The following is a 24,809-nucleotide window of genomic DNA, read 5'->3' as shown; positions in this document are numbered from 1 at the left end:
CTTCCATTTGGATGTTTGCTTCATTAATGGAAACCGTTTAATGGGATATTTATTGCAGGCTTTGTGGGCTGGATTATTGGACAATATTTCGTAACATCGAGGAAGTAGAAACAATGTACTCTATTCGCAACGAAAAGGGAGTCACTTCTTCATATAATAAGCACATAGAGAAGTGACTCCTTTTTCGTTTTAAATAGTATATAATATAAATACATGAATCAAATTTATTCAAGATAAATTTATAAACGGGGCAAACTGGCAGCAACGTTGCTTTCAATTCCGCAATGATCCTCTCCTCTGAAAAATTTAACGTATCCATTATCACCCCAATCGGAATCCCAGGAATTCGCGATCAACCAATAGTTGGTGCCCTTTTCAACCCCCCACCCAAGGATCTTGATAGCATGGGCTCCTACCTCCTTGTTGCTGGTTGCTTGGTAAACCCCTGAAAAAGAGAACTAATTTTGAGACGTACTTTTTCGAGCGAGTTTCCGCTCTTACCAGATTTGTAACTCAGAAAATCATCATAAACAATAAACGCAGCTTCCACAGGACCATTCTTGTAAATTTCCAATTGCATTTGTTTCTCATTGGAAAACGTATTAATCTGATCTTGGCCGAATGTGAGAGAATCTTTGTAGTCCAAAGAAGAGTCGTAGCAAGATCTGACACATTCAGGGGTGTCAAAGTCTAGGGAATCGCACTGGGGCTTCGTACCATCTACGTGATGCTCGCAAGGTTCCAGGGAGTAGTCTTTGCATCCTTGGGAAGCATTGTACAATCCTCCGGTGACGATACCGTCGGTGTGCCAATAGTGCCAGGGAGCGTCGACATAACCACCATTGCACCCTAATCCGCATTCGGTCTCTCCATAGCAGCAAGAGTTGAGATCCTCAGCTGACACATACACTTGATTAGCTTGATCTGAGTGGATACAGAGTCGGTCTGACATGGCTTCAACAGCAGCGAAAGCCTAAGCATATTGTATACTATCAAAAAAATTTGCATAATGTACGGGATGGTCTAGATTAAAATTTCAATGCTAGCCTTTAAGCGATAATTTCGATACAACTCACCCAACATGATCCACAACTGGACTGATCTCTGATCTGCTTCAGAGAATCGCACTTGCTCCACTGCTCACGAGCATCGAACTCTTCAGGCACATCCTCACTCTCATCGTGAGGGTTTTCTGAATCAATATTGGTGTGTAACCTCTTGCTGGGCAGCACACCATTGGCGATTTTCTTAACCCTTTCCCAATCGTGGACCTCGAAATTCTTGCCCGCCTTCCAGGTGGTAGCTTTGTTGTTGATTTGGGCGATGTATTCCTCTGAAAGGGGATGGAGGTCTGCCTCCGCGTAGCACCAAGAGACCACGGAGGAGAAAAGGAGAAAAGCTGCCAGAAATTTCATTTTTGCTAGAAAAAAAACTGTCCAAGGCTTTAATTGTTTGGTGGAGCGGGATGTTATGGGTTGCTTACCTCCTGACTGTTAGCCAAGCAGAGATTGCACAGTAATTTATACTTAAAGTTGCTGGCGCAGTTGGATAAATATCAGGATTGATTATCAAAAGCACTTTAACTAAAGACGATTGACTACTTTAGATTGAAGTAACGATATACAACATGCAGATAAGGGTGATAAGATTTACTGTGTGAAATGTGGGAAATATTTTTCAAAGTTGGGTCATTTATAAGTGGAGGATCAAAGAAAAACAGGATTGATGATGGCTATTAAAGTGTGTCTAATGAGAATTGTAATTATAATAGACAAAACCTTGTCAGGTTATCAAAGAGGTGATTGACCTGCAAATTGAGAATTAATTTCAGGGTTGTAAGGTTGTACCATCAGATTCTTCGCTTAATGAGGATTTTTTTTGTGGATTCATCATAAAATTTAATTGAAATTTCTACTATTATGTATCATAAATTTACAACAGGCACTTTAGCCCTATCTTATCCATCCACTTTCACGTTAATATTGCAAGAACATGGAAAACCCTCTCCAAAAATCACTTAAATGACTCTCAAAAATGATCGACAATTGCTTAACTTTGCTTGATATTTTTTAGCCTCAGCAAAATGAATTATCCGCCAGAAAATCTTGCTTCAGCTTAGTTAGTTACTGCCTGGATATTGCCAGGGAGCAGGCAATTTAATAATGGATCCCCATTAGAGTACATTAGACGAAATCCTTTGAGGCCTTATCTCCGGAAGCAGAGGAGATATTAAAATTGCCTCGCTTATTTGCTAATGAACGCACAAAGGAGAGTATACAATTTAAAGGAACTCTCCCGTTCCTACCAGACAATACATCACTTTCAGACAATCAGAGAGGGAAGTTTTCGTCTTAAAAGCCTTAATTTGAAAACGCATAAAACAATCATAAATATATGACATTTTGCCACCATATGTCGCCCTTAAAACGGCAATAAAAGGGATATCAAAACTTTCCCGGTCAATTTTATTTTATGTGACACTATCGAGAGTCGTTTTAGAGAGATTCTCCATCAGGAACCGTAAAACTAACATCATATACGTATAGGAGGAAATCCTGGAATATTAGAATGTATTAAATCTGGCTGCAATATCCCGGAAAATCTCGGATATGCTAATGCAAAGGTAACGGTCCTCTTTGCATTTGAATGCGTCCGGACTTTATTATTTTCATGTGGAGCTTCGTACGTTCAAATGATCGTAAAACTTTATACGTACTTAGTTTTAGATTGAGATTTTCTGCTCAAAATTGTGATGGAGATAAGAGCAAGAATGGGTTTACGGACGCAATTGAAATTAAGCTAAAAAGGTAGAAAGAGCGAAGGAAGAGGAAAAAGTTTGGACTTGGCAACATCACGACCCTCGTTTATTTTCAAACATGTCGCTTCATTTGTTTATGTTTCTCAGGGCCTTCAACAGCAGCTAAGCTAACATTGGTGTTGAATGGAAAACACCATTAACCCTAAAATGCTACTCGGGGTACACCTGTACCCCAGAAAGGAAAAAATATTCTACTATTTTTTGCTAGCTAGTAACACTGATTTGTCCTTCACAGTAGTTTCATATCACCGGTATCCCGTCTTGACGCGGGCTTCGTTGGTTTGATTCGTTTGTTTATACTTTAAGTGTAGATTGTTTGGAGTACACTGGAACCCCAGGGTGCTCTTTGTATACTAAAAAATATGGGTAGCGTTCTAGGGTTAAAAAATGTCGTTCAATAAGACTGCCTGTCGCTTAACGACCTGTCAAATTTGTTATTTTTGCCAAAGCTCTTCAAGTTTCGTAAGATATGCCAATCAAGAATTCCATTTTTACTAGCACATATGAATGTCTATATCATCGTTATCTTAAAGCTCTCTTTCCATCTCATCTGGTAAATAATTCAGTGATTGATCGACACGTGTAAGATCGGAATTTCTGCGAGGGGGAGCTCAGACAAAGTGAAACAAATTCCAGCGGCGTGAGAAGTCATAAATATCCTAAATGCATTGCTGCATTTAGATAATCCGTCCCAAAGGCCAAACTGACGGCCACCACGACGATAAATCCAATATAAACCCCCTCATGTCAGAATCAGTGTTTGTCAATTGCCTACTTACCACTGAGTCATTGTTTAGGGGTAAGCAATGGGGGGGTGAGAACTTAGGAAGTGTACGGTTTTATTGAGAGATTTAGTACTAAAGATCACAGGTGGATTATTGAGAAAACCTAAAAAATTTGCAAGTTTTTTCAGGATTTTGAGGTTTATTGGCAATTACGACTTCAACGGTGATAAAAATACACTCCATAAACTATCACTTTTACGCCTTTTATTATATGTATAAAACCTTCTCAGCTCTTTATTCTTCCACCCATTTACGCTTTATTAAACAATAAATTTTTATATCAAGTGAGAAAATGCTTGAATTTGAAAAAGTTTTCGTTAATAATACATAAACTTGTTATGTAAGGGCATAAACATGGGACTTGCTTATACCTTTCGGAATCGGCTTCTGTACGATTTTTAATTTAAAAAAGCAATACCCTCAAACTAGCAACTTCAAAAACTCAATTTGCTCCCGCGGATTAAAGTAACGCTACGTTATTTTCTTACTGACGTTTCGGATCGTAAAATAAATTGGTTGTATATCAGCGGATATATCCAACTAGTTTTATTGTTCCTGGATAAATCCGCGTAAATATATAAATAAATGTCGAAAGGGATGTAGCTAAAATGTCTTGAAAGACAAAGAGAAATCGAAATCTAAAAAAAATAAATAAATAAGCAACTGATGGATATAGTGATCTCAAATGGCCTTTCGTTGTACTCTGAAAACTCTTAAGTCTTCTCAAAAGGGTCCTGTTTGATGTTTTGATCGTCTTATTTTATGGATTGTAAAAACTTCCATTTAGTCACATATCGTTCTTGATTTGTGCTTGAGGTATCAAATACCTTTGAACCTGTATTTTAGTGAGTTGATTAATTTTTCATCAAGCAATAATTGGAGTTTGTGAAAAACAACAAAGAACGAATTTCTTCCTCGTAAAGAGCACTTCATCTCGAGTATTGGGCCCTAAGCAAGATAAATTCAATCAATATTTCCAGCAACAATAAACACTGTTTTCCTACGATTCCGAGATAATTAAACGGGGAATTTATTTTCGATTAGGTACCGCAAATACCCCACCGATAACAGTCCCTTTTCTTCGCAATGAACAAAGAGTGAACAGAATTTTCCAGCAATTGTTGTTTTTTCTTCGATTGAAAACTAAATTTCTGATTCCAATGACAAGCGGCCGAAAAGGCACTCGATGTGTACTTTGAATTAGTCGAATGGGTCCCGAGACACGGGCGAAAATTCCGGCCCTTTGCCCTTGCGTCAGCCCCTTTGCTTTGCTTTCGCTCTGATCACCTTATTTCACGGTTCGCAAAATTCCAATTGCCCATCTTTGCTCCTACCTTGTATACATATATTTCCGGGCTCGGGTAGAAATAATAAGAGAGACTCCAGCTGAAAGCACCCCTAGCTGCCTACTACAATCAGCTGACATACTTCAAATTTTCCGTATTGTAGAAAATATTCCCGAGACTATTTCTGGAAGGAATGGCGGAGGCGCCTATAATCTTGTTTGTTACGGGTAGGGAATGAGATTGAATGAAGAATGTCTGAATTTAAGAAATCTTCCAGTGTATGGGGTTAAGCGGTCTTAAGGCGGAGTCGAAACACCTTCGAAAATAAATCAAACTTCCACCGGGTTTCCAGAATTTCCAAAAAAAGGTTCCAGGGAGATCTTTCAAATAGTCTGAAATTTCTACATAATTCTAACATAACGAAATGTTGAAAAATCACCTTATAATTGAGATTCTGCCTTAACTAGTTCATTAACAATGTGTATAAAAAATCATCAATTGCGTCTGGGGCTCAATGATTACAGTATTGTAAACTGAATATTTTCTTGTATATGACCGTAATTTGTCTAAAAACAAAGCGATTAATTATGAAAAACATACTAAAACTAATTATTTATTCGTTGTTTATAGGGTATACCAAATATACAACCATTTTAAATTGTATCACCATCCACCCGTTCTATCATACCCTATGCGCCTCTGTATGAAAACTGACATCATAAGAGTGTCTTTAATCTTATTGTGAAGGGTTCGAAAGTCAGATTAAATGTTTAATATTTTTATTTTAGAAATAAACCACTTTATAGAAATATATCTGGATATGCTCTCATTAATCTGCTTTATTACAGTGTTGTTCGAAGCGGTTATATTTAACAAAGCTCAACTTGACTGTGGACATTTCAAAAAAGTGTGTGAATCAGTGATCATATCCTAATTCCAGCAATGGAGCTTCATGAAACAAAATTGATTCTAATAGCCCTCGTATTATTTATTCTAGCAGCTATAGCAGCTTTTTACAAACATCATTTCTCCTATTGGAAAAGACGGGGCGTAAAGTACCTAAAACCAATTTTTCCATTTGGAAATGCCTCAAATTTCTTCCTGGGAAAAGTCAGCTTTGGGGAGATTTTTCAGGAGTGGTACTTGGATATGCAACGTAAAGGATGGACTTTTGGGGGGGCCTATTTTTGTGCCAAACCTGTTTTCATCCCCCTGGACCAAGAGCTGGTAAAGAAAATCATGATTTCCGACTTTATGGTATTTCCCAATCATGGAATGTACGTTAATGAGAAGAACGACCCGTTTTCTGGACATATTTTCAATTTGATGGATTATAAATGGAGAAACTTGAGGGCTCGCTTTCCGGCTGCCTTCACTACATCTAGAATGAAGAGAAATGTCCTGATCATGGAGAGGATTAGCAGAGAATTTGTCTCTTTAATGGAGCAGCTTAGTTTGAAGAACAAATCTGTGGATGTCAAAAATGTCTTAAGTAAATTCACCATTGATGTTATCAGCGCTTGTGGATTTGGCATGGAAAGCAACACCCTCAAAAACGAGAACATCGAGCTCACAAAGCAGGCGAGACCCTTTTTCGATAATCAATGGAGTCGCATCTCAAATACTCTAGTCATGCTCATCCCAGTGCCCATTCTATATCTGTTTAATTTTAAACTCTTCCCAGTGAAAACCACTGAGTATTTCATGAAATTGTTCAAGGAAATCAAGGAACATCGCGAGAAAGAGAGCATAAAGAGAAACGATTTGGCGGACTTATTGATTGATTTATGTGACGAAACAAAAGATCATCCGGATTTCAGTGGCAAGGGAAAAATGGCCCCGCTGACTTTTAACGAGTTTGCCTCGCAGATGTATGTATTTTTCGAGGCGGGATTCGAAACTTCTTCTTCCACCCAGACATTCGCTTTATATGAATTAGCTGTCAATCCGAAAGTTCAGGAAAGATTGCGAAGAGAGATCGATACGGTGCTGGAGAAGTTTGGAGGGCGCATTGGGTACGATTCGATTAGCGAGATGAAGTACTTAGATATGGTCATCGATGGTAAAGCATATTTTGGTTAAGATCTTCATAAGCTCAAAGGAATACTTACAGAAACTTTGAGGAAATATCCGATATTTCCGATCCTGCCCAGGAAGTCGATCAGGGATTACCAGATTCCGGGCACGGACATTGTGATTGAAGACGATACCTTGGTGATGATCACCAATTTCGGAATTCACTATGACCCGGAGTATTATCCAGATCCCTTGAAATTCGATCCGGACCGCTTTTTACCTGAAAATAAGGCCACTCGACCGCATTGCGCTTTTCTACCATTTGGTGAAGGACCAAGAATTTGTGTTGGTAAGACACAATGAAATGAATACAATGAAAAGTTCCAACGTGGCAATTTTTGATCATTACATTTTGTGTCTTTCAGGCAAACGTTTTGGTATTTGGCAGTCAAAAATAGGTTTAGTAAGCATAATCAAGAATTTCGAATTCACGTTAAGCAAAAAAATGAAGATGCCCTTTAGTTTCGACAAGTCCGGGCTTATCTTGAATGCCAATGGAGGAGTGTGGTTGGACTTTAAGAAAATTAACCAATAGGAAAATTTCATTGCAAAAACAATTTCATATTCAGGGAAAAATTCAACTTTCCAACAAGTCCGCAAATTTTTAGATACTTTGGCTCTACACGGCGAGAAAATGAAAAAAGTTCTTGGTATAAATTTGTTTGTATGCTAATTTATTAAAATTGCTATCATAAAGTGAGGTGAAAAATTATGGCTGTTTTTTTTTTAGTTTTTGGAGAGGCTGGAAATAAGGTTTCGCATCAGAGTTACGAATCCGCATTGCGTAATTAGTTGTTGTTGCCCATATTACATTCATAATATTATGTATTTATTCTGAATAATATTTCTGTTTAAGAAAGGTCAGATATTGATAGCTGACTATAGCTGACAAATATTCGGGTTATAACAAAACATAATATTTCTTTTCATGTTTCTTTATTATTCAAATTGGGGCGTTTTTCGAAAGAGATAAATTTTTGGGTCTTAAGTGCAAAGGTTATTAACCGTAAGAAACTAGATAATACAAGTATAACAGAATAAAATAATGAAAACAAAATTTTACGTAACTCCGTCATGATTATAAGTTAAAAAAAAAACAAAAACTTTAGTAACTATTCCTATTCATATATTTTATCCATTTCATCAAACATACAGGCTAACGACTATAATAACAAAATGCAATTTGAGAAAGATCTTTAATTAAAAAATACTTTCGAAATTACGAAAATAGGTATCAAAGTGACTATATTTTTGAATCAAAAAGAGACATTGCAACGCTCCGTTTTCAGACTTGTTTCTTGGAGCAATTCCTCCACAGATTTTCAAGACATCGACGCTCGCATTTTGAAAAATACGTAGATACCTCCCCCTTTGGAAATTATCTAACCCAAATTTTTGACATACTGTTTATCAGTCTAACTCTCCGATATGAATGTTATATTGAAGCCGAACATCAATTCATCAAAAGAATAATCTGAACGTGTTTTTAAGCAATTGAGGGTCTGCAGCCATGAAAATACAGTTTTCCATCGAGCTAGCGGTAAAGTTCCAATTTATAGAAAAATAGTTTGAAAAAGATGGGATCAATCCGGTCCACATAATCGCGTCCAAAAAAGCCTAATGCAATTGCTTTCGCAATCGCATTATTATTACGAACAGGTGTCTCAAAGCTGAAAATCAAATGGGGAAACTTTATCAATCGAAAGAGGTTGTTTTTGATCCTTAATAGTGTTGGACCTAACGTACATTTTTAAATTAAGAATAACAGTGCCCTCCTATTTCATCCTTAGAAAAGAATTATGAGGGCACGTAAACAGGGGAAGCTTTTTCAATTAAACCCAAGGGCTAGCTAATGGCTTCTGTAAGAGGGAGGGACTTTTCTATGCCATTTTTTATTCCCAATATTTCTCCCTTTCTTCATGTCCACACATTAAACATAATTCTCGATATAAGAGAGTTTATTTCATAATATGCTTTTTCGCAGAAGAGAAACGTTTTTGATGGAACCGGTGATAAAAAGGGACCGAATAACTCGATGTTGAAACCTCCCTCTAAATGAACCCTTCTGCAAACTGTATCAGCACATTACAAGGCAGAAGCAATGTAATTAATTAGCTTTTAATGTACATACCTGAACTGGGAAACGCATTGCGGATGTTCGTTTTATGCGTGTGTGGGAGGCGGGAGCGGAGGGCTCTAAAGTATGGAGACGAATATTTGGAAATTGCGAAGTATATATATATATATATATATAGATATAGTATATGGCAGATACGTCGAAATGTGTTTGTGTCGTGTTTAATGGGAGACTTTATAATTAATTCTTGTAAATACAAAAAATCTATATCACAGTTTGAAAATTTCTTCAGGATTCTTGACCCGATGGTGAAGGTTTATTGAATTTTTGATGTTGAATTAACACGTGGAAGCGAAGTAACGTTTTTCAAAGCAAAACAGGCACGTACCCAGTAAAAATTCCCCTATCCCAAAACGTCGAGTAAACGTGCCGTCTCTCTGAATGATCAATCAGCATTTCCTAATCCATAAATAGATATATTATTATCGGGAAGATCCCGGTGAAAGGATGATAACACGTTGTGAATGAGACGTGTTTTAAAATAAATTTGTCAATACACAGAAAGGTAAATCGAATTTTTCATCCAAATGTATAGCGTTCTACGTGACATTTTTATGAAAGGAAAACGTATAGTGCTAATTTTCCTGTTTCGTTCGTTCCCGAATGCTCTAGTTACACGAAAAACGGTAATTTGTCCGTTTCAGACGTGCGCCCCTATTGGAACCGGACTAGAATTAGTTTTTCGGGAACAATCAGACAATATGGGGAATGGTTTTTAATTAATTTCGTTGCAGCTGTTTATTCCCTGAAGTTATTCTTTGCGTCATCCTTAAAAAGTAAGTCCCTTTATTCCAAGACAGTTTCCTTTCCGGAAAGCTTTCCAGTTTATTATTTTCGATAAGCCGCTTACCCGGGGAACTTTCCGAACTGTTTTAGTGTGCGTAAAGGTTATTCCCGAATAAATCCCTTAATCTCTTTATGATTTCTTGGAGCGCACTCCAACGCTCCCATGGGCAACTTTAATGCGCCCGTTAGTTTTGCATAGGTATGGGGATTTTTATATGCGGAAGAGCCATCGAAGTTTGCCTTCAAAGTAAATAATTTCAGGCCTATGAGTCTTCAAGAGGCACAGAAATTTACTACGAACTTTCATTTTGGGCCGCTTTTAAAATCGTGAAGTCTTTAATTGCAGTGTCCGTATACATGTGTGTACGTCAGAAAGTAAATGGGACATTTATTACTTAAAAGAAAGATTTATGTATGCCAATAGGCCTCGTCGAGATGATATGTTGAGCACCATGGCAGATACTGATATTGGTTTCAGATTTGCTTCCTAAAGCCACCTCAGACACCGGTGTCTGCTGGTGTTTTTGTGATGCCAGGTCGCACGGTTGAATCTGTAAAACATATTATGGTGTCTGCCATGACCTATACCCGGATGGTGCAAAACATTATTGTAAAGTTTTATTATTATCGCGACTGCTCTTGAGACTGTTCCAGCCCTGTAACTAACTTTTTCCCTCGAACTCATTATAAAGCTTTAGTCCAGCTCTCCTAATTGAAAATTCTACGATAGGGCCACGGCAGTGTCTATTACCCACTTTATTAGGCGGTCCTCAGACCGAATTCTCAATATTGGCTCTGGCCCTGAATGGCTGACCATTCCTTCGCTTCTATTCTTCTCCTCACTTATAAAGTGCTGTACGAAATGGTGTGTATCATACATTCTTAAATTATGAAGCCTTGATTTTAATTCTTTCATACTAGCTCTAAACAACACTTTTCGGTCCCTGTAATATAATAAATTATTAAAAACAGCGTAGGAAACCTCATTAAACGTTCGGCCATAGTGCTCCATACCTTCAGGCATAATTTCCTTTGTTCCCGTAAACGAGCAAACTTCCCTACAAGAAAATTTTTAATCTGGTCTTTATTTGCTTCCTGTTTAGGCCGACTTGAAAGCAGGGATACAGTGAAATTAAAATTTAATTTCCCCTTCAAAGCTTACAATTCGGCAGATATTTTGGCATCACTCCTCGATATTATAAATTCTCATTGGGGACTCTGCTCGGCGGAATGTCATCAACAATTTAATAGGACCGGAATTAAGTTTCTGACAGTTTTCGCGAATGGCTTATTGAAAACTTTTATACACTCGGGGGGAGGTCTTTGAAACTTCGAACACGTATTGTCATTTTTGAGCTCTTTCCGGGCAAGTTCTGGAGTAGTTAAACACCCACTTTCCAACGTCAGGTAAAGCAGTCGTTTGCTTCGCTTTTGCAGTGAATTTGTCATTAAATTAGACAGGTCATGAATAAATTCCGAAGGTTAATTTATCCCCCTTTTTTAGACAGAAAAGGGTGCAATTTAGTCTGCAAGTCCTTGATATTGTGTTTCTGAATAATTCATCAAGATATTTCTTCTTGCATCAAATGAACTCATTAATCACTTAACCCAGCTTTTGCTGATACGGCTAGGAAATCCATGCAAGATTTCTATGTACTTAACGCGATTGGAAAGTTTGCTCTCGAAACTTGGAAGTATTTATCGCCTGAAAGTACATTTATCGAGACATAAATCGGGAATCTGGTTTACTCAATGAAAGCAAACCCAATTAATTGCACCCTCAAGCAAGGCGTGTCTGGGAATTAAACTTCCCCCGATACAATTCAACTGCAGAAATCGAATTTTTTAACTTGAGATTATATCGGACCCCAATTTTGGCGTTTTGTTCCGGGTTTGTTTCAGTTAATTTAGTTGGTCCGTGCAGGCAAAAGTTCTCAAATGGACAACATCGAACTGTCCTCCATGGGCATGTTCCTCGATATGAATTTTGCTCGTGAATTATTCAGAGGGTTGTAAATAACATGGGAATTGCCAACTTTGACGGGGAATTAAATTTTAATGTTCTAGGTCCGCTCTGGAGGCTCTGGATTGAAACGGAGAAGTGTATAAAGGTGAATGATGAAGAAATCGAGATTTTTCATCATTTTACACATCTGGAAAGTTCTCACTTCCTCCATTGAAAACAACATGCAATTTTCTTTAACCCCAATTTTCAGTAGTATCATGCTCGCTTCAGTCGGCTATTTTGTGACATTTTCATAAATAAAATGCAAAAAACAGTGACATGAGCAATTTATATTGTACGTTTTGTAGGGACAAAATGGCATTTTTGGGAGAATATTCACAAAAAAGAGGAATTAACTCTCTAAAAAATATGATATTAAGGGGTAACCCTGTTTTGAAAAAACTTAAAAATATCAAGTAATCCACGATGTTATGCATATTTTAGGAGCAAAATGATCAGATCAGATCAAAATCAGGTTAGAAAAAAGATGTCGGCAAAGTGCTAAAAAGCGAGCCTATAAAAAAATTTAAATTTCTGACATGTTCGTTTTTCACTCAATTCGTTTGATTTAGATCTTATTGTACAATGTACGTAGACCTATAGAATGATGTCCTGAGGCCCTGAAAATGCTGTCATCTGCAAACATCTTCATTTTTCCAAATTAATGTTTCTGGATAAATCTGGGATGCCCTGCCAGATATTTTTTGCCATGCTCTCCCACAAAATAGAATTGTCCGCTGTATTATCCCATTCGTATTATTTTTCATTGTATATCGAAGACCCTTCTTCCATAGAAAACCAATCCATCAGACCCTTCGTCTGTTCTCAGCACCGCGTCAAAAACACAGACGTTATCAATTACCGCACTATCCCCCGGATAAATTTTTGCAATAACCGTCTACCTGTTTACAGGATGATAAGTGCACATGATATGATGTTATAGATTAGATTCGGTAAAGCGCGCATGTCACTTTATATACGGCAGCAGCTTTCATCCAGAGTTTCGGCATTAAGCTGCCGGCTTGCGCTATCCACAGTCCGCTTTCCGTTCACGATCCAGAAACCGAGCTTTTCCGCGTTTGTTCCTTCTCTCTCTCACTCTCTGGCTCTAACCCGGTTCTGGATGTTTGTCAATCGTTAGGTTTTGATTTCGTGTTGACGTGCATAAGCGGCTTTTGGACGATGAGTGAAGTGCTGTGCTTCGTTAGGGTTGATGATGATGGGCTGATCGGAAGGAGGGAATGGTAAATTGGGGCTAAACTCTGGCATTGTTGCAATAATTTTAAGTGAATTATTTTGTAAAGAATCACGAACAAGAATAAATTTACGTAGGGTCAAATGCATTTTTGGTTGGCACCGTGGGAACAGGACCACATTAGGGGCATCAAACTACACGGATGGGTCTAGAACTTAATGGATCAAAACTGCATAAAAATATGGTTTTGAGCTTCCTTTGAAGTTCAAATGTTTTTCTTACCCCACCGCCACTGCATTTTCTAAATATTGATTAGACCGACCCATATTCTTCCCCGTCGGATCCCGTTTGTGTTGATGGCCCGCCACCCACGGTGTCAGTGGGCCAATGCTTTTTGCTTTCTACCAATTTATTAAATCGCAACTCGTCAGGTTGAAGTCTCGAAATTTCGTTCCCCTTAACAAAAAATGAGTCCTACATACATTAGAGGCGAAATGGCGCCTATATCGCCTTGAGTGGGAGTTTAGCACACCAAATTTAAGATAACCATAATACGCTAATTAGATGAGAACAAATTACTAGTTAGCCAAAGTTTCATTTCAGTGAACCCTTCTCAATCGTTATTCAACATTGAGGTAAGCTTGTCACATCAATCAACCTCTTGGTTAATTCGAATCTTAATCTGGTGTTATGGTGGAAATGTCGGATATTACCTCTCAGGTTTGTTGCATAAGAATTATTTTTGATAATAGCAATCAAAAGAAAATCATTAGAGAAAAAAGACAAAAATTGCATGTGCAATTTAAGAATCAATGCATATGGGAAAACATAGCTGAACCCCAGTAGCAGATATGCATAACATGCATTTTAGGGGAATACGCCATTGATGGAAGGTACACCAAGCAATGTAAACGTTCTCTATATAAAATTTGAATTTTTCACTTAATTCGTAGTAAACGCAATAGCATAAGAATCAAACGCAACTTTCCTGACGGTCTTTGACCATTCTGATATGTAACGACAATAACTGTCAATGGGACAATTCGGTGCTGCGCCCCTTGCCTTTATATCCGCTACTGCTAGAACCATTGCATCCACATTTATAACCAATTTTGAAACTTTGAAAACGTCCATTGTAACTTACAAGTTTCTTATCGATGTTTTCCGTCTCTCTCGTGTACGGTTATGTCACATAAATCGCGCTTTATTTTTAGCGCCTTAATGCAAAGAGCGACAAACAATAAAACATTTACGGGGGACGGTTTATACTATGCACTAGGCTGATTATTGTTTTTTTATTACTTTATCTACAGTTATACTCATTATTACTTAATTAATACCATTTTTGTCATTAATTCCTCTAGATTTTTTACTTTAAATAAACTAACTTCTGCCTCGGAGCACTCACTTACATTAGGACTTTAACGCGCCACTTCCCGATTCGTTGTAGGGTGCATGGAACACATCCGACACTTCAACGTGGGGCGAGTGATGTACATTTTTATCTCTGCAGAGGAAATTGGATGATACTCGTCCACATTCGTATTCCCCGCTAAGATACGAGGTGTTTTATTGGCAAACTAAGCGCCACGAGAGTTTCGTTTGATGTAATGGCCCGAACGCATTTATCAAATTAAACGTAAACTGTTTGAGGAGGATCGAAGAAACTCTGAACCTTAATTTAAAACCACGCGGCTTAAATTAGCGCCTAACTCGAACGTATGGTGGTGTGGTCCTGAACAGCTTTGCAATTACCAACAACTATTCGGGGAAATAACTAGCCAAGGTGGCATGCCTAATGCGATTATAACTTAGATTGAGCTTGGGGGAAACTGCATGCAACTGTGCGCAAATAACTCCGCAAAAACAAGTTAAATTGCAGAGAGCCTTGGTTGGGTGCCAACAAAGTCAAAGGACTAATTATTGTATTTTGGATGATTAAAGGCTGATCTGAGAAACAATCGAATTTCTAGTAAATGTTTGGAGTTTGCTTAACACGTTTGCATATTGCCAAAGTTTGAAATTTAGAGTGCAATTTATTTGGAGTTATTAGTCTTAACTTTGATGAAAAGTTCGTGTAATGAGGGAATTAATCCCCTTATTCCTTTAACAACTGAGAAATCAGAATCTTTCTAAATTTGATGATAAAATTTGAAATTAAACGAGCAACCATTTATAAAACTTGGAAAAATTTTTAAGTTTGAAAGACCCCTCGTAGTTATCGTATCGAATATTCTGGACACCATTTTATTTTCTGTCTCACTTGTCGACAGCAGCATCATATATAGCCGTCCTTCTTCTCGCCTCATGCTTACCACGAGCCCGCACGGAGCGGTACCTTATATGCGAGGCGCTTGTAATGTACACACAACTTGATATTTAAAAAAAAATCAATATTACTGACGAATTTAATCACTGCCATGAAATTTAAAATCAATTTAACAGCTTAAACTTTTCCAATCAAGTGTCATTTATTCGGAGGATGAGTTGACATTATTTGCTGGAAACTCAAATAAATCGCGACGGCCAACCCTTTTCTCCTCCAAGTCGTATCATGAATATTGAATTTAAAACTTCCTGAGCGGGCGAAAGTTTTCTAAAGTCTTTTCGCTCGTTTTTTCCTACTTCTGTTGGCCAATTTAAATAAAATCTGAGGGGAAACTACGGGGAGAAAATTGCTTTTATTAATGATGTTTACCGCCACAAAAAAGGTTTGATCCACGAGGGAAAAGGATTTTCGAGCAAACTTTGTTTATCTTTTTAAAATTTTTCCCTATTTATTAAATAAGATGGAGTCTCCCTTTAATGATTTTTTAAGCGCCAAAATGAGGTATTTTCATAAAAAAAATTTCCTAAGTTCTACCTACTTATGCCGCCTCATTCATCTAATCCTGGAGCTCACTACTTCCCAAGCAATCTCAGCTGTCTTAAATTATATATTAACACTTGGATGAGGTCCAAGTTTTAATTTATTGAAGGAAATTATAAAACACTGCTTCCACTTCATGGATAGTTTTTAATGTGGTTGTTTACCTGTTTGTAGATAGCGGAAACGTCTACTCATCGAATAAATACTCTTTTTTCGGAGCGGAAGTTTCTAATTTTGTAGAGACTTGATTGCTCCAAAACGAGTCAAATTTTAGTTAGGCAAATTGTACGCGAAGCTCCATTTGGCTCGCCACTGAGGCATCATTATTCAAACATTTCAAAGGGCGGGTTAAGTGCAACACCGTGTAAGCTGGAAAGGACACAAAAATCATAGGTCATTAATTATTTAAGTAAACCTTTGGGGAACAGCCATTTATTACCGTTGAAAGGGAGAGGGCGGTTGGGTAATGCGTTTTGAAAGCCGCAAATAATGAATGAACACTGGATAAATTGGCATAATTTTGAGTGAATATAAAATGGTAAAAAGTTAGTTTTCCAGGCCGGAATTTAAGATGATCAATAAATGAATCATTCTGAAAAATTGGATGCCTGTTTCTCAAAGCTTAAGATGTACAGAATGCTTATATACAAGCTCCTACAATTTTTTAACTATTTTATACTATATTAAGGCTTAGACAAATAGGAATCCAATTCGCTACCCCTAGATTACCTTACGCTTTGAGTCTGTCAGCCAGTTGGTTAAGGTAGATAAGAGAATATTTGCGTAAAACTAGATTTTAGATAACCGAATTTTTGACTTATTTATAGAGATCATAGGTAATAATTCAGGACCGTAATGAAAGATCGTGACACCAATATTTTTTGTGAATAGAAACATCAAAATTCCACAAATCAAATGCAATTTAGCAAGTTCGATGGAAACATATTACGTGGCATAATTTAACTTGAGAACCCTGCAAAGGACGGCAATGTGCTCACCCCCATTTGTTTTACAAATCGTATTACTTCTCCCTTTGAACCTAATAGACCCTAATAAATTAATCATAACTTCGTTTTACTGGAAAAGCCTGCTTTTAGCTCCTGTTTAGCAGAAATTGGGATTTGAAGACGGTTCGTATTTAAGTAAATTTCCTCCCTTTTTCGATACACTTCGTGATGTATCACTTCAATAGCAGCTCAGGCGGTCTCCCTTATTAAATATTTCAATGTATTAGAAAAATCTGCGCGATGACCTATTTTTCAGGTTTTTCCCTTTGTTTGCCAAACACGTTACAAATGAATTTAAAGGTCGCGAACAAACGGGGCAACAAAATGGGGCTTTCATTGGGGATTCCATGGTAAATTTAAATACGCTACGAAAGGTACGAGATAAAAGACAACATTGCCAGTAGCTATTCTATGTCAGAAGTTAATTAAGCTGTTTAAATTATCTGCCTTCTTCGTTATGGCTCCCCCAGCAAAATTCTAATTGGGTTCAAGACGAACGGAAAATTAAATTTTTCATGGTGCCCGGCGAAGTGATATTCTTGAGCAATTATCGTACCTGCTGATGTAAATTTTCATTTATGTCTTTCAAGGGGAATTGTCTGCTAAAGCACCGATTTAAAATTGCATTTAAGGGCCTTGATGTAGTCGAGTTTTATTCAGACAGTCTTAATCGGCTTTACTGCAAGTTTAGTTAACCGATAGCAAACATTTTAAATGAAATGCAAACAGCTTTGGATTTAGCAGAAGCGACGGAAACGGATTTTCCATAGCAAGAGGTTTTTTTTTTCATTCAAATGATTACTGTTTAGCCATATAAATTCGATAGTTGAATTTCAGATGCTTATTAATTTTTTTGGCTAGTTCAATTTGTGCAGTTAATAATTTGCTGCACGCTAAAACCACAAAAGAATTGATTAAAATTTAAGCCTCGCGGCGTAAAACGTTTGTTTAAAACTCGATACATGTACGTATGCAGTTCCTACTCAAAAATTGATGAACTACCATTGTATTTCAATTTTAAAGCCATACGTTAGCCTTATGAGAGCTATATGTCACAATTTACTGTTTTGAATTAATCACTGTTGCCAGGATAAATTGTGGTATCCACCAGGATAAATGAATGGGTTCGTTGTTTATACGGGATCATTCAAGATTCATCAAAAACCTCGTTAAAAAATAGCCTGTGGCAACTGCAGTTTTGAATCGTTGAAAATTTGAAGCTGCCCCTTGTATGTTTATAGTCAATGTTAGTGCTAGGTTTCGATATACTTTTGCTTTCTGTCTCACTCGCGTGCAATAGCGAAAGGGGTATAGTCTTGCTTCGTTCCACTACACGCTTAGCGCGTAACTTACAATCCACAATACATTATACAGGGAAAGATTCGTGAACATACAAAGCTGATATGGGTTTGCAAGAGGATAGGATGTCAATTGTCCGATTGGAAAGTTACCACAGAAATATTGGACCAAACGGACAAGTCATATTGAATTTGTCTGGAGATTTTTGAATTTGACCGTCAACTTCAATAATGACAGAATGAATGGCATATATGACGCAAATGGTAATGACAGTTGACATTTTTGATATAGAACATAAAATTGACCAGTAATTCACTAGAAAAATATATGAGTCAATAACATATATTTTCTTGACCGAACATTCTACAATAATAGTATATAATGACATAATAACCTGAAAATGAATCACAGAATATACCATATAAAGATAATCTGAAGTGCTCCGTGGAGGGAATGATATGGATTTGTTTATTTTGGATCCAGGATGTTTTAACCAAGTTGTCAAAAAAACTTATTAAAAAATAATTAAACAGTAACAGCCTTGATGAATATGCCCATGGTTCAGATACTTTATTCGACAAAAATATCTCAACGGTGATATGTGAATAGTAATATGTGTCTTGGCATTTAGTTGTCACTTGATGGGAGTCATCTATTCAAAATTCTGTGTGTCATACAGGCCCATGAATTGCTTTGGTAAATTTTGGAATGTTCCCATGCTTCATCAAGTTTTAGGTGACTCAAACGATTAAAATCATAAACAAAAAATCCACAAAAGTCGCATTATTGTAACTTGAAATATGGCCCTATCGTGACTAGTCGAGATTAACAAACCCCTACAATAAGCATCGGGGTGGTTTTTTTTCGGTCAACGTAAATACCGATACACATGCATGGTTTGCATCAAATATGTAAATTAAGCGTAAGACAAGTATAATGGAGGGGTTGGTTAGCTTAATTTCGGATGCATTTCACGGAAGGGTTGAAACTATGTGGGGCAGCTTAATTAATATTAATGAAAGAGCAATTTAGGCTGACACGAACGGTTAGACGCCGCTATCTATATATGGTTAAATACCTTCGCGGAAATTATGGCTTTCGAGTGAGGTGATGGGTGGATGCTGTTCAAGTCAGGGTGGAACAATCAGGCTTTAGATGAAATGAAACAATCATATTTTTGAATATTGCAAACGTAAATTCCCCACATCAGCTGGTGCGGGTTGATTCGCACGGCACAGAAATTTGAACGCCTGTTTATAATTATCATGTATTATTCAAAATCCTCTTTCCGGACAATTCCAAAATTAGGAAAATTCCACATTTTAAAACATTGTAATTGTCACAAATCAGGAAAGTAATAAATGAGTAACTTACATGTACATATTCTAAGAATTCATTCGCCGGTACCACTGATGCCTAATTCTACTGCATTTTGAAATGTGGGGTATATAAGCTCAATTTCTGTTTTTTTTTGGACCTGAAATGTGTAATAAAAATTCATCTCAAAATAACGATCTCCACACATTCACCTCGTATAAATGCGTATTTTGATTGGCTCTGTGTCCTCATTGTCGGCACTTAAGCCTCCTTTATTGCCGGCGGCACATAATAAAAAACTTAGCGGAAGAAGAAATTTAAATATAGAGCGGCACTAATTTTAAATTTGTGAGTAACTAAAAATAATGTCAGTCAGTCACCGATATCACTCAGTTATTCTTTGAATGCGCATATTTATCTGGTATTTACGGAAGAATCCAGTTAACAAACTTAATTAGCAACTACGTTTAGAAATCAATTTATCAGAGCGGTAAACTTTTCAACTCCCTGGGCGAACCATTAGGGGTATTAGAAATGAATGGATGGTGTTTTGTTTCCTTTAGTGGTGTGAAATATTAACATCTTATGGGAATAATAAAATTATTACGCCGGGGCGTTTCTGAGGCAGAAATAGCAGCTTTTCATTAGGTTAAAACCAAACGAGCAGCATCAAATTTCAGACGATAAAAACATCTCGATTTGCTCCACCATCGTCACCAACCCCCGAAAAAGGGCAGTGATTCGTGTTTACAAAAGTGTGTGAAATGAGAAAGTGCGGAAAATACGGCCGAACTACCCCATAGAGGTGGCGTAATCGAGCGTGCATGCAAAACAGGGCGTCGAGGGCTTATCTACACATGGTGCAGCCGAGCAACAACAACAACGGAGGCTCCGACATGGACTCGCTCGAGGACATGCTGCGGAAGGTAAATATTGTCCCTGTTTTTAGCTTCTCCTTTGACCCTTTCGTGAGCTCACATCGCAGCAAAACCTTAAAAAACATATTAAGAAAAATGCGTGATCCTTGCCCCTCATATTACAACATAAATATGTTAGATTAACATCAAACACGGTCGACTACACGAGCCTCGAGGTACGCAATAATGGGTCATTTACATGGACATGGGCCTGTTTATGTTTTCCGACGAATAATGCCACCCCCCACGGCACTATAAATTTTCGCCTGGATCCAATTTCTTGGGGATATGGTCGTGATCTACTACGTGTCAATTGCAACAAATGCTTGACAAAACCCACACGTTTCCCCCTTCGATATATGGGAATGTTTTGAGTTTTGGCAGCATGAATATATAACTCATGTTTAGATAAAATTGTTGACTTTCGGATGTAAGTTCGTGACGTGTATTTTTAAAGTTTGGCATCAAGTTAAAGCCCAAGTAATAAAGGGTGATCATAAAAATATCCTCAAGTACGCGTTGAAATATCAGAGTATTGGATAACTCATTTTGTTAATCTGTTGTCAGTCAGACGATTTAATGATCACCCATTATAAGCTTACGCGTAATTAATGATAGCATTCACACACGTTGAATAATAAATTTTGCATCGCAAACAAACTTTGAAAAATAGTCAAACCATTGCGGTTTGTAATTTCAGTTGAGAATTCTTTCAAGTTTGGAAACGACCCTCGTAGCATCGTGATTCCTGAGAGTACGAATATCGAGCCATACTTTTAGTTTCCATTTCATTCATAAAACTACAATTGGGTATAGCCATCCTTGTTCTTGTGACACGCTTAGCGCGTAGCTCGCATCTCTCAATACTTAAGTACAGGGGGCACTTGATGAATTCACTTAGTTGGTATGTAAATGTTCAAGTTTTCATTACCTATCCATCGTTTCATAGGTTAGTGAATTCACTGTTGTTTTAATCGTACTACGTGAATTGCCTACAGAAATTGGACGTTCAAATTCTCACATCAATATTGCTTACATTAGATAAATTCAATTAATTTATGCAGCATTAATCCAAACGTATGAAAATACCATTGAAGCAGTAATAACGGGTAAATTGACACGCTATTTATTTTTATTGATACATCAAGGGTTGATAAATGATTATTGGGTTAGGATTAGTCCCGAGGGAGCAAACTCTGATGCTGGAGCCCCTTGATAATGGTCCCTTATTATTTGTTTCCAGTGCTTGTGCTATTGAATCAAATATTTAGGGCGCAATGGCAATATTTCAATGTCTGATTGAATCGGGGGCCCGTACAATACAGTGCCAGCCCATTGTGGCTCTTTGCCAAATTAATAGATTTATTTGAATTTCTTATTTGCGGTATTTGGGGGATTTAATGCCGCTTTACACGCTCAGAACATTTTTTGTTTACCCCTGTGCAAAGAAAGGACATTGTTGTTGAGATGAGTGTGAGGGGTTTTATCATGTCATCCATGCCATTAAGATGCAATAATTTATTCTTTTATTGTTTGCAAAATGTCTTGAAAAATATGCCAATAAAGAAGGATTTTAATTGATATGTGTTCGCTTCCATTATCTAAATGCTTCTGTAAATACGATCCCTGCTCAGCCTTAAAAGCTCTTGGATTAGATTATATTTGATGTATTTTCCATGGAGAAATTTCATGAAGGGTGGTTCATATGAATAGTATAGTAAGTTAATTTAAACGGAAAGCTTCCCTTTGATTGACTGCGATCTCTCACGCCATGAGGTGTTGCAAACGTAACAAAAGTCGAACATTCCATGATGAAAAAGCTTAAAATTAATCCAGAAGAATAGGTCTATTTGCGCTAAACGCGATGCAAAAACGCATTTTGCATGCTGTGTGATGCAGGATACAGATAAGGGTTAATTTATTTAAATTGCCCCGCAGGTAGTCGGAAAGTAGCAAGTTTTTTAAATTTAATAAATGAGTGTGATTTCGCATATGCGATAGATTGTATTTGTAGAATATTCAATATTACTTCTAGAAATATGTCGATGTTGAATCTTGACAATATGGCAAAGAAAGTTATTTCTTAGTTATTGTTTTTTATGGCTTTTTCTGTATTGATGAAATATGGATTATTCAACGCGAAAATTACAGTTATGTAAACTACCTAAACAGCTTAAAAATATTTTCCATGAAAATTCACAATCTATTCGTCACAGTTTTTGTACTGACTTATTCAGTTTCTTCCATTATGTATGAAAACCATCTCTATTGATTTCTCATCAAGCCATTTATCTCGATCTCTCCCACCCCGACAAAAAAAGGAGCACATTTTCAAATTTAAGCAGAAGGGTCCATTATATTTGATTCGAGTCAGCAAGATGTTTCCACCAAGGCCATTGTTTACGTTTACCCGAAGAGCCCCATTGGAAATCTCGACGCTTAAAAGTAATAATAAATCAAACGAAATGGGTTGCAGTAGATTCCACCAAATATATATTGCAGCCTTCTGTTGACCGTAAAGATCTTCCGTCCGAATATACGAGCGATATAAAGTGTCTGATCGAATAAGTTTCCAGGGATACTTTGTAAGGGCTGCAATTCGGCCTTAAGTTGCATGTGTAATTTTAGTCGCTTTTGCCGGAACAAATCGGGAGTAATTTTTTTATTAAAGCGGCACGGTGCTTTTCTATTATCGTCTTGGAACAGGCGAGGTCAGAATACACCAGGGGGTGGCTTATATCTCCTACGTGACAGGAAATTTAAGACGTTTTGATTGCTAAACAAGCGCAACACGTGGCATTGCATTTATCTATAGTTTCGGTTAACGCAATTTTATAACTTATGAAACGAGTTTAAATAAAGTTACTAAAATAGCTTAGAGGTGAAAAATTGCCCTTGTTTAAGCTCTCCAAGATAATTGATTTTATGTTAAAAATTGCCATTTACACCTCGATGTTTAGTCTACAAATAACTCATGAACAGCTAAGTGTTCTGGAACACTAACAGAAAAAGCACATCCTGTAATTAGGGTCCGAAGCTCTTAATTATGGGGGGATGAAAATATGTTTCGAATTTAATTGAGATGGGTAGTAACTGGCTGAACAATAGGGACATAAAATGATCCCTTTTAATCCAAGGGTATTTATTGGAAAATCTTGAACTTTAAGCAGAAATCGGTAATGTGTATGTAATCTAGCGTTAACTGATTTATCGTCCTGATGCGGCAAAATGTATTTCCAAATCTTTTAGAGCAAATGTAAACAACAGTCTCTAGGGTGAATCTAGCAAACTCGCGTAAAATTTAACAGTCGCTCTCTTGCCTTCAAGAGCTTTTACGATTTGGGTGTACGGCGGCGGACATAAATTCCAAACCTTATTAAATGGACTTGAGAGCTGGAATAGTTTCAAGTTTACGGGTATGTGATGTTGGCGAATTTAGAGATAAACATTCTTGTATTTTCCACAAGTTTTAATTCCGAACTATGAAATGTCTTTCTTGATAATTCGGCGAGGAAAATTCTGTTCTTCGTTACATATTAATAAACAAGTCTCTGTTTATCTTTATGTTTCTAAACCCTCAAGCTGTGAATCCTCTCTGTTTAAACAGCGTGTGAAATCTTATCATCCATCCAGTAAGCGGAAATAATACGCTCCAGAGTGCCATAGTTCTCCGTGCCTAGTCAAACTTTCCGGCCAAATTCCGGGCTATTCAAACACACGGGATAACAACTCGGATCACTAAATATTGTTAAATATACACCCCTAGGCGTGCGATACGAAAGCCGGAAATTGAGCACTGGTTTATGGGGATTTTCTTTATGCAGAGGAGTTTTTTAAAATTGAGAAAAATCCGTTATATTAGCGGATATTTAGGTGAAAAAATAACAAAACATTATGCTGGGGTTATACCGCGCACAACGCAGAACATAATGCATAAGAATTGCACAAAAAGTTAAAGGATTTAATATGTATATAATACTTACATATGCGCTATAAAAAATATAATAGATATCACCATAAAGCCACCTTTCTATTATGTTATGCTTTATACTGTGGTAAACCGGGCTTAACAAAAATCCCACTGAAATTTAATATCTCTCAAAATTTTTACCAAAAAATGTCACTGAAAACACGGAACGAAACGTATTGTCATAAAAATTGTAAGAAGTGTCCATGTATAATCCTGAAATTCTATGCCTGGCGCCCTCGCATATTTGAAGTTTCAAGCTTGAATCTCGCCAGTGCGCCTAGAGATGGCGACAGAAGTTATAATGAATTTTGATTTGAAATTGCATTGATTGTAGCTAGAATT

The 24,809-nt window shown here is 37.2% G+C and overlaps 3 protein-coding genes across 13 annotated transcripts in view; 2 read left to right on the top strand and 1 right to left on the bottom strand.

Moving 5' to 3' along the window:
* The window catches only part of LOC136412413 (uncharacterized protein CG43867), a 50,435-nt gene that overhangs the window by 13,945 nt on the left and 11,681 nt on the right, over positions 1-24,809 (top strand). The window contains exons 1-2 of one of the 11 annotated variants that reach the window (XM_066395513.1): positions 12,864-13,137; positions 20,261-20,506. The exons of 7 other annotated variants lie outside the window; for them this stretch is intronic. In XM_066395513.1, coding sequence (XP_066251610.1) covers positions 20,405-20,506 — 102 coding nt within the window. In that variant the 5' untranslated portion in view covers positions 12,864-13,137; positions 20,261-20,404. Of the gene's footprint in view, positions 1-12,863; positions 13,138-19,750; positions 20,507-24,809 lie in introns of those variants that run through there. 3 more of the 11 variants (XM_066395517.1, XM_066395509.1, XM_066395524.1) reach the window with 3 other exon arrangements.
* Positions 207-1,466, bottom strand: LOC136412669 (cathepsin B-like). Its single transcript, XM_066395813.1, has 3 exons — positions 1,077-1,466; positions 502-973; positions 207-445 (listed from the first exon to the last, which is right to left on the bottom strand). The coding sequence occupies exons 1-3, from the start codon at positions 1,413-1,415 to the stop codon at positions 240-242; spliced, it is 1,017 nt and encodes a 338-aa protein (XP_066251910.1). The 5' UTR covers positions 1,416-1,466; the 3' UTR covers positions 207-239.
* LOC136412581 (probable cytochrome P450 6a14) lies at positions 5,763-7,677 on the top strand. The gene is made up of 3 exons (XM_066395684.1): positions 5,763-6,951; positions 7,003-7,254; positions 7,331-7,677. The coding sequence occupies exons 1-3, from the start codon at positions 5,832-5,834 to the stop codon at positions 7,498-7,500; spliced, it is 1,542 nt and encodes a 513-aa protein (XP_066251781.1). The 5' UTR covers positions 5,763-5,831; the 3' UTR covers positions 7,501-7,677.

This window comes from Euwallacea similis, chromosome 1, assembly GCF_039881205.1.
Source record: "Euwallacea similis isolate ESF13 chromosome 1, ESF131.1, whole genome shotgun sequence".
Taxonomy (NCBI): domain Eukaryota; kingdom Metazoa; phylum Arthropoda; class Insecta; order Coleoptera; family Curculionidae; genus Euwallacea; species Euwallacea similis.
The sequence above is the reverse complement of the archived record's forward strand: the minus strand, read 5'-3'. Positions and strand labels throughout refer to the sequence as shown.

Bases quoted from the DNA above. Each gene is read 5' to 3' on its own strand.
- LOC136412669 (XM_066395813.1), bottom strand. From the start codon at position 1,415: ATGAAATTTCTGGCAGCTTTTCTCCTTTTCTCCTCCGTGGTCTCTTGG. The intron at 974-1,076 runs GTGAGTTGTATC...CAATATGCTTAG, and splicing joins CCAGTTGTGGATCATGTTGG to GCTTTCGCTGCTGTTGAAGC. The intron at 446-501 runs GTAAGAGCGGAA...TCTCTTTTTCAG, and splicing joins TTTTCTGAGTTACAAATCTG to GGGTTTACCAAGCAACCAGC.
- LOC136412581 (XM_066395684.1), top strand. From the start codon at position 5,832: ATGGAGCTTCATGAAACAAAATTGATTCTAATAGCCCTCGTATTATTT. The intron at 6,952-7,002 runs GTAAAGCATATT...GAATACTTACAG, and splicing joins CTTAGATATGGTCATCGATG to AAACTTTGAGGAAATATCCG. The intron at 7,255-7,330 runs GTAAGACACAAT...TGTGTCTTTCAG, and splicing joins AGGACCAAGAATTTGTGTTG to GCAAACGTTTTGGTATTTGG.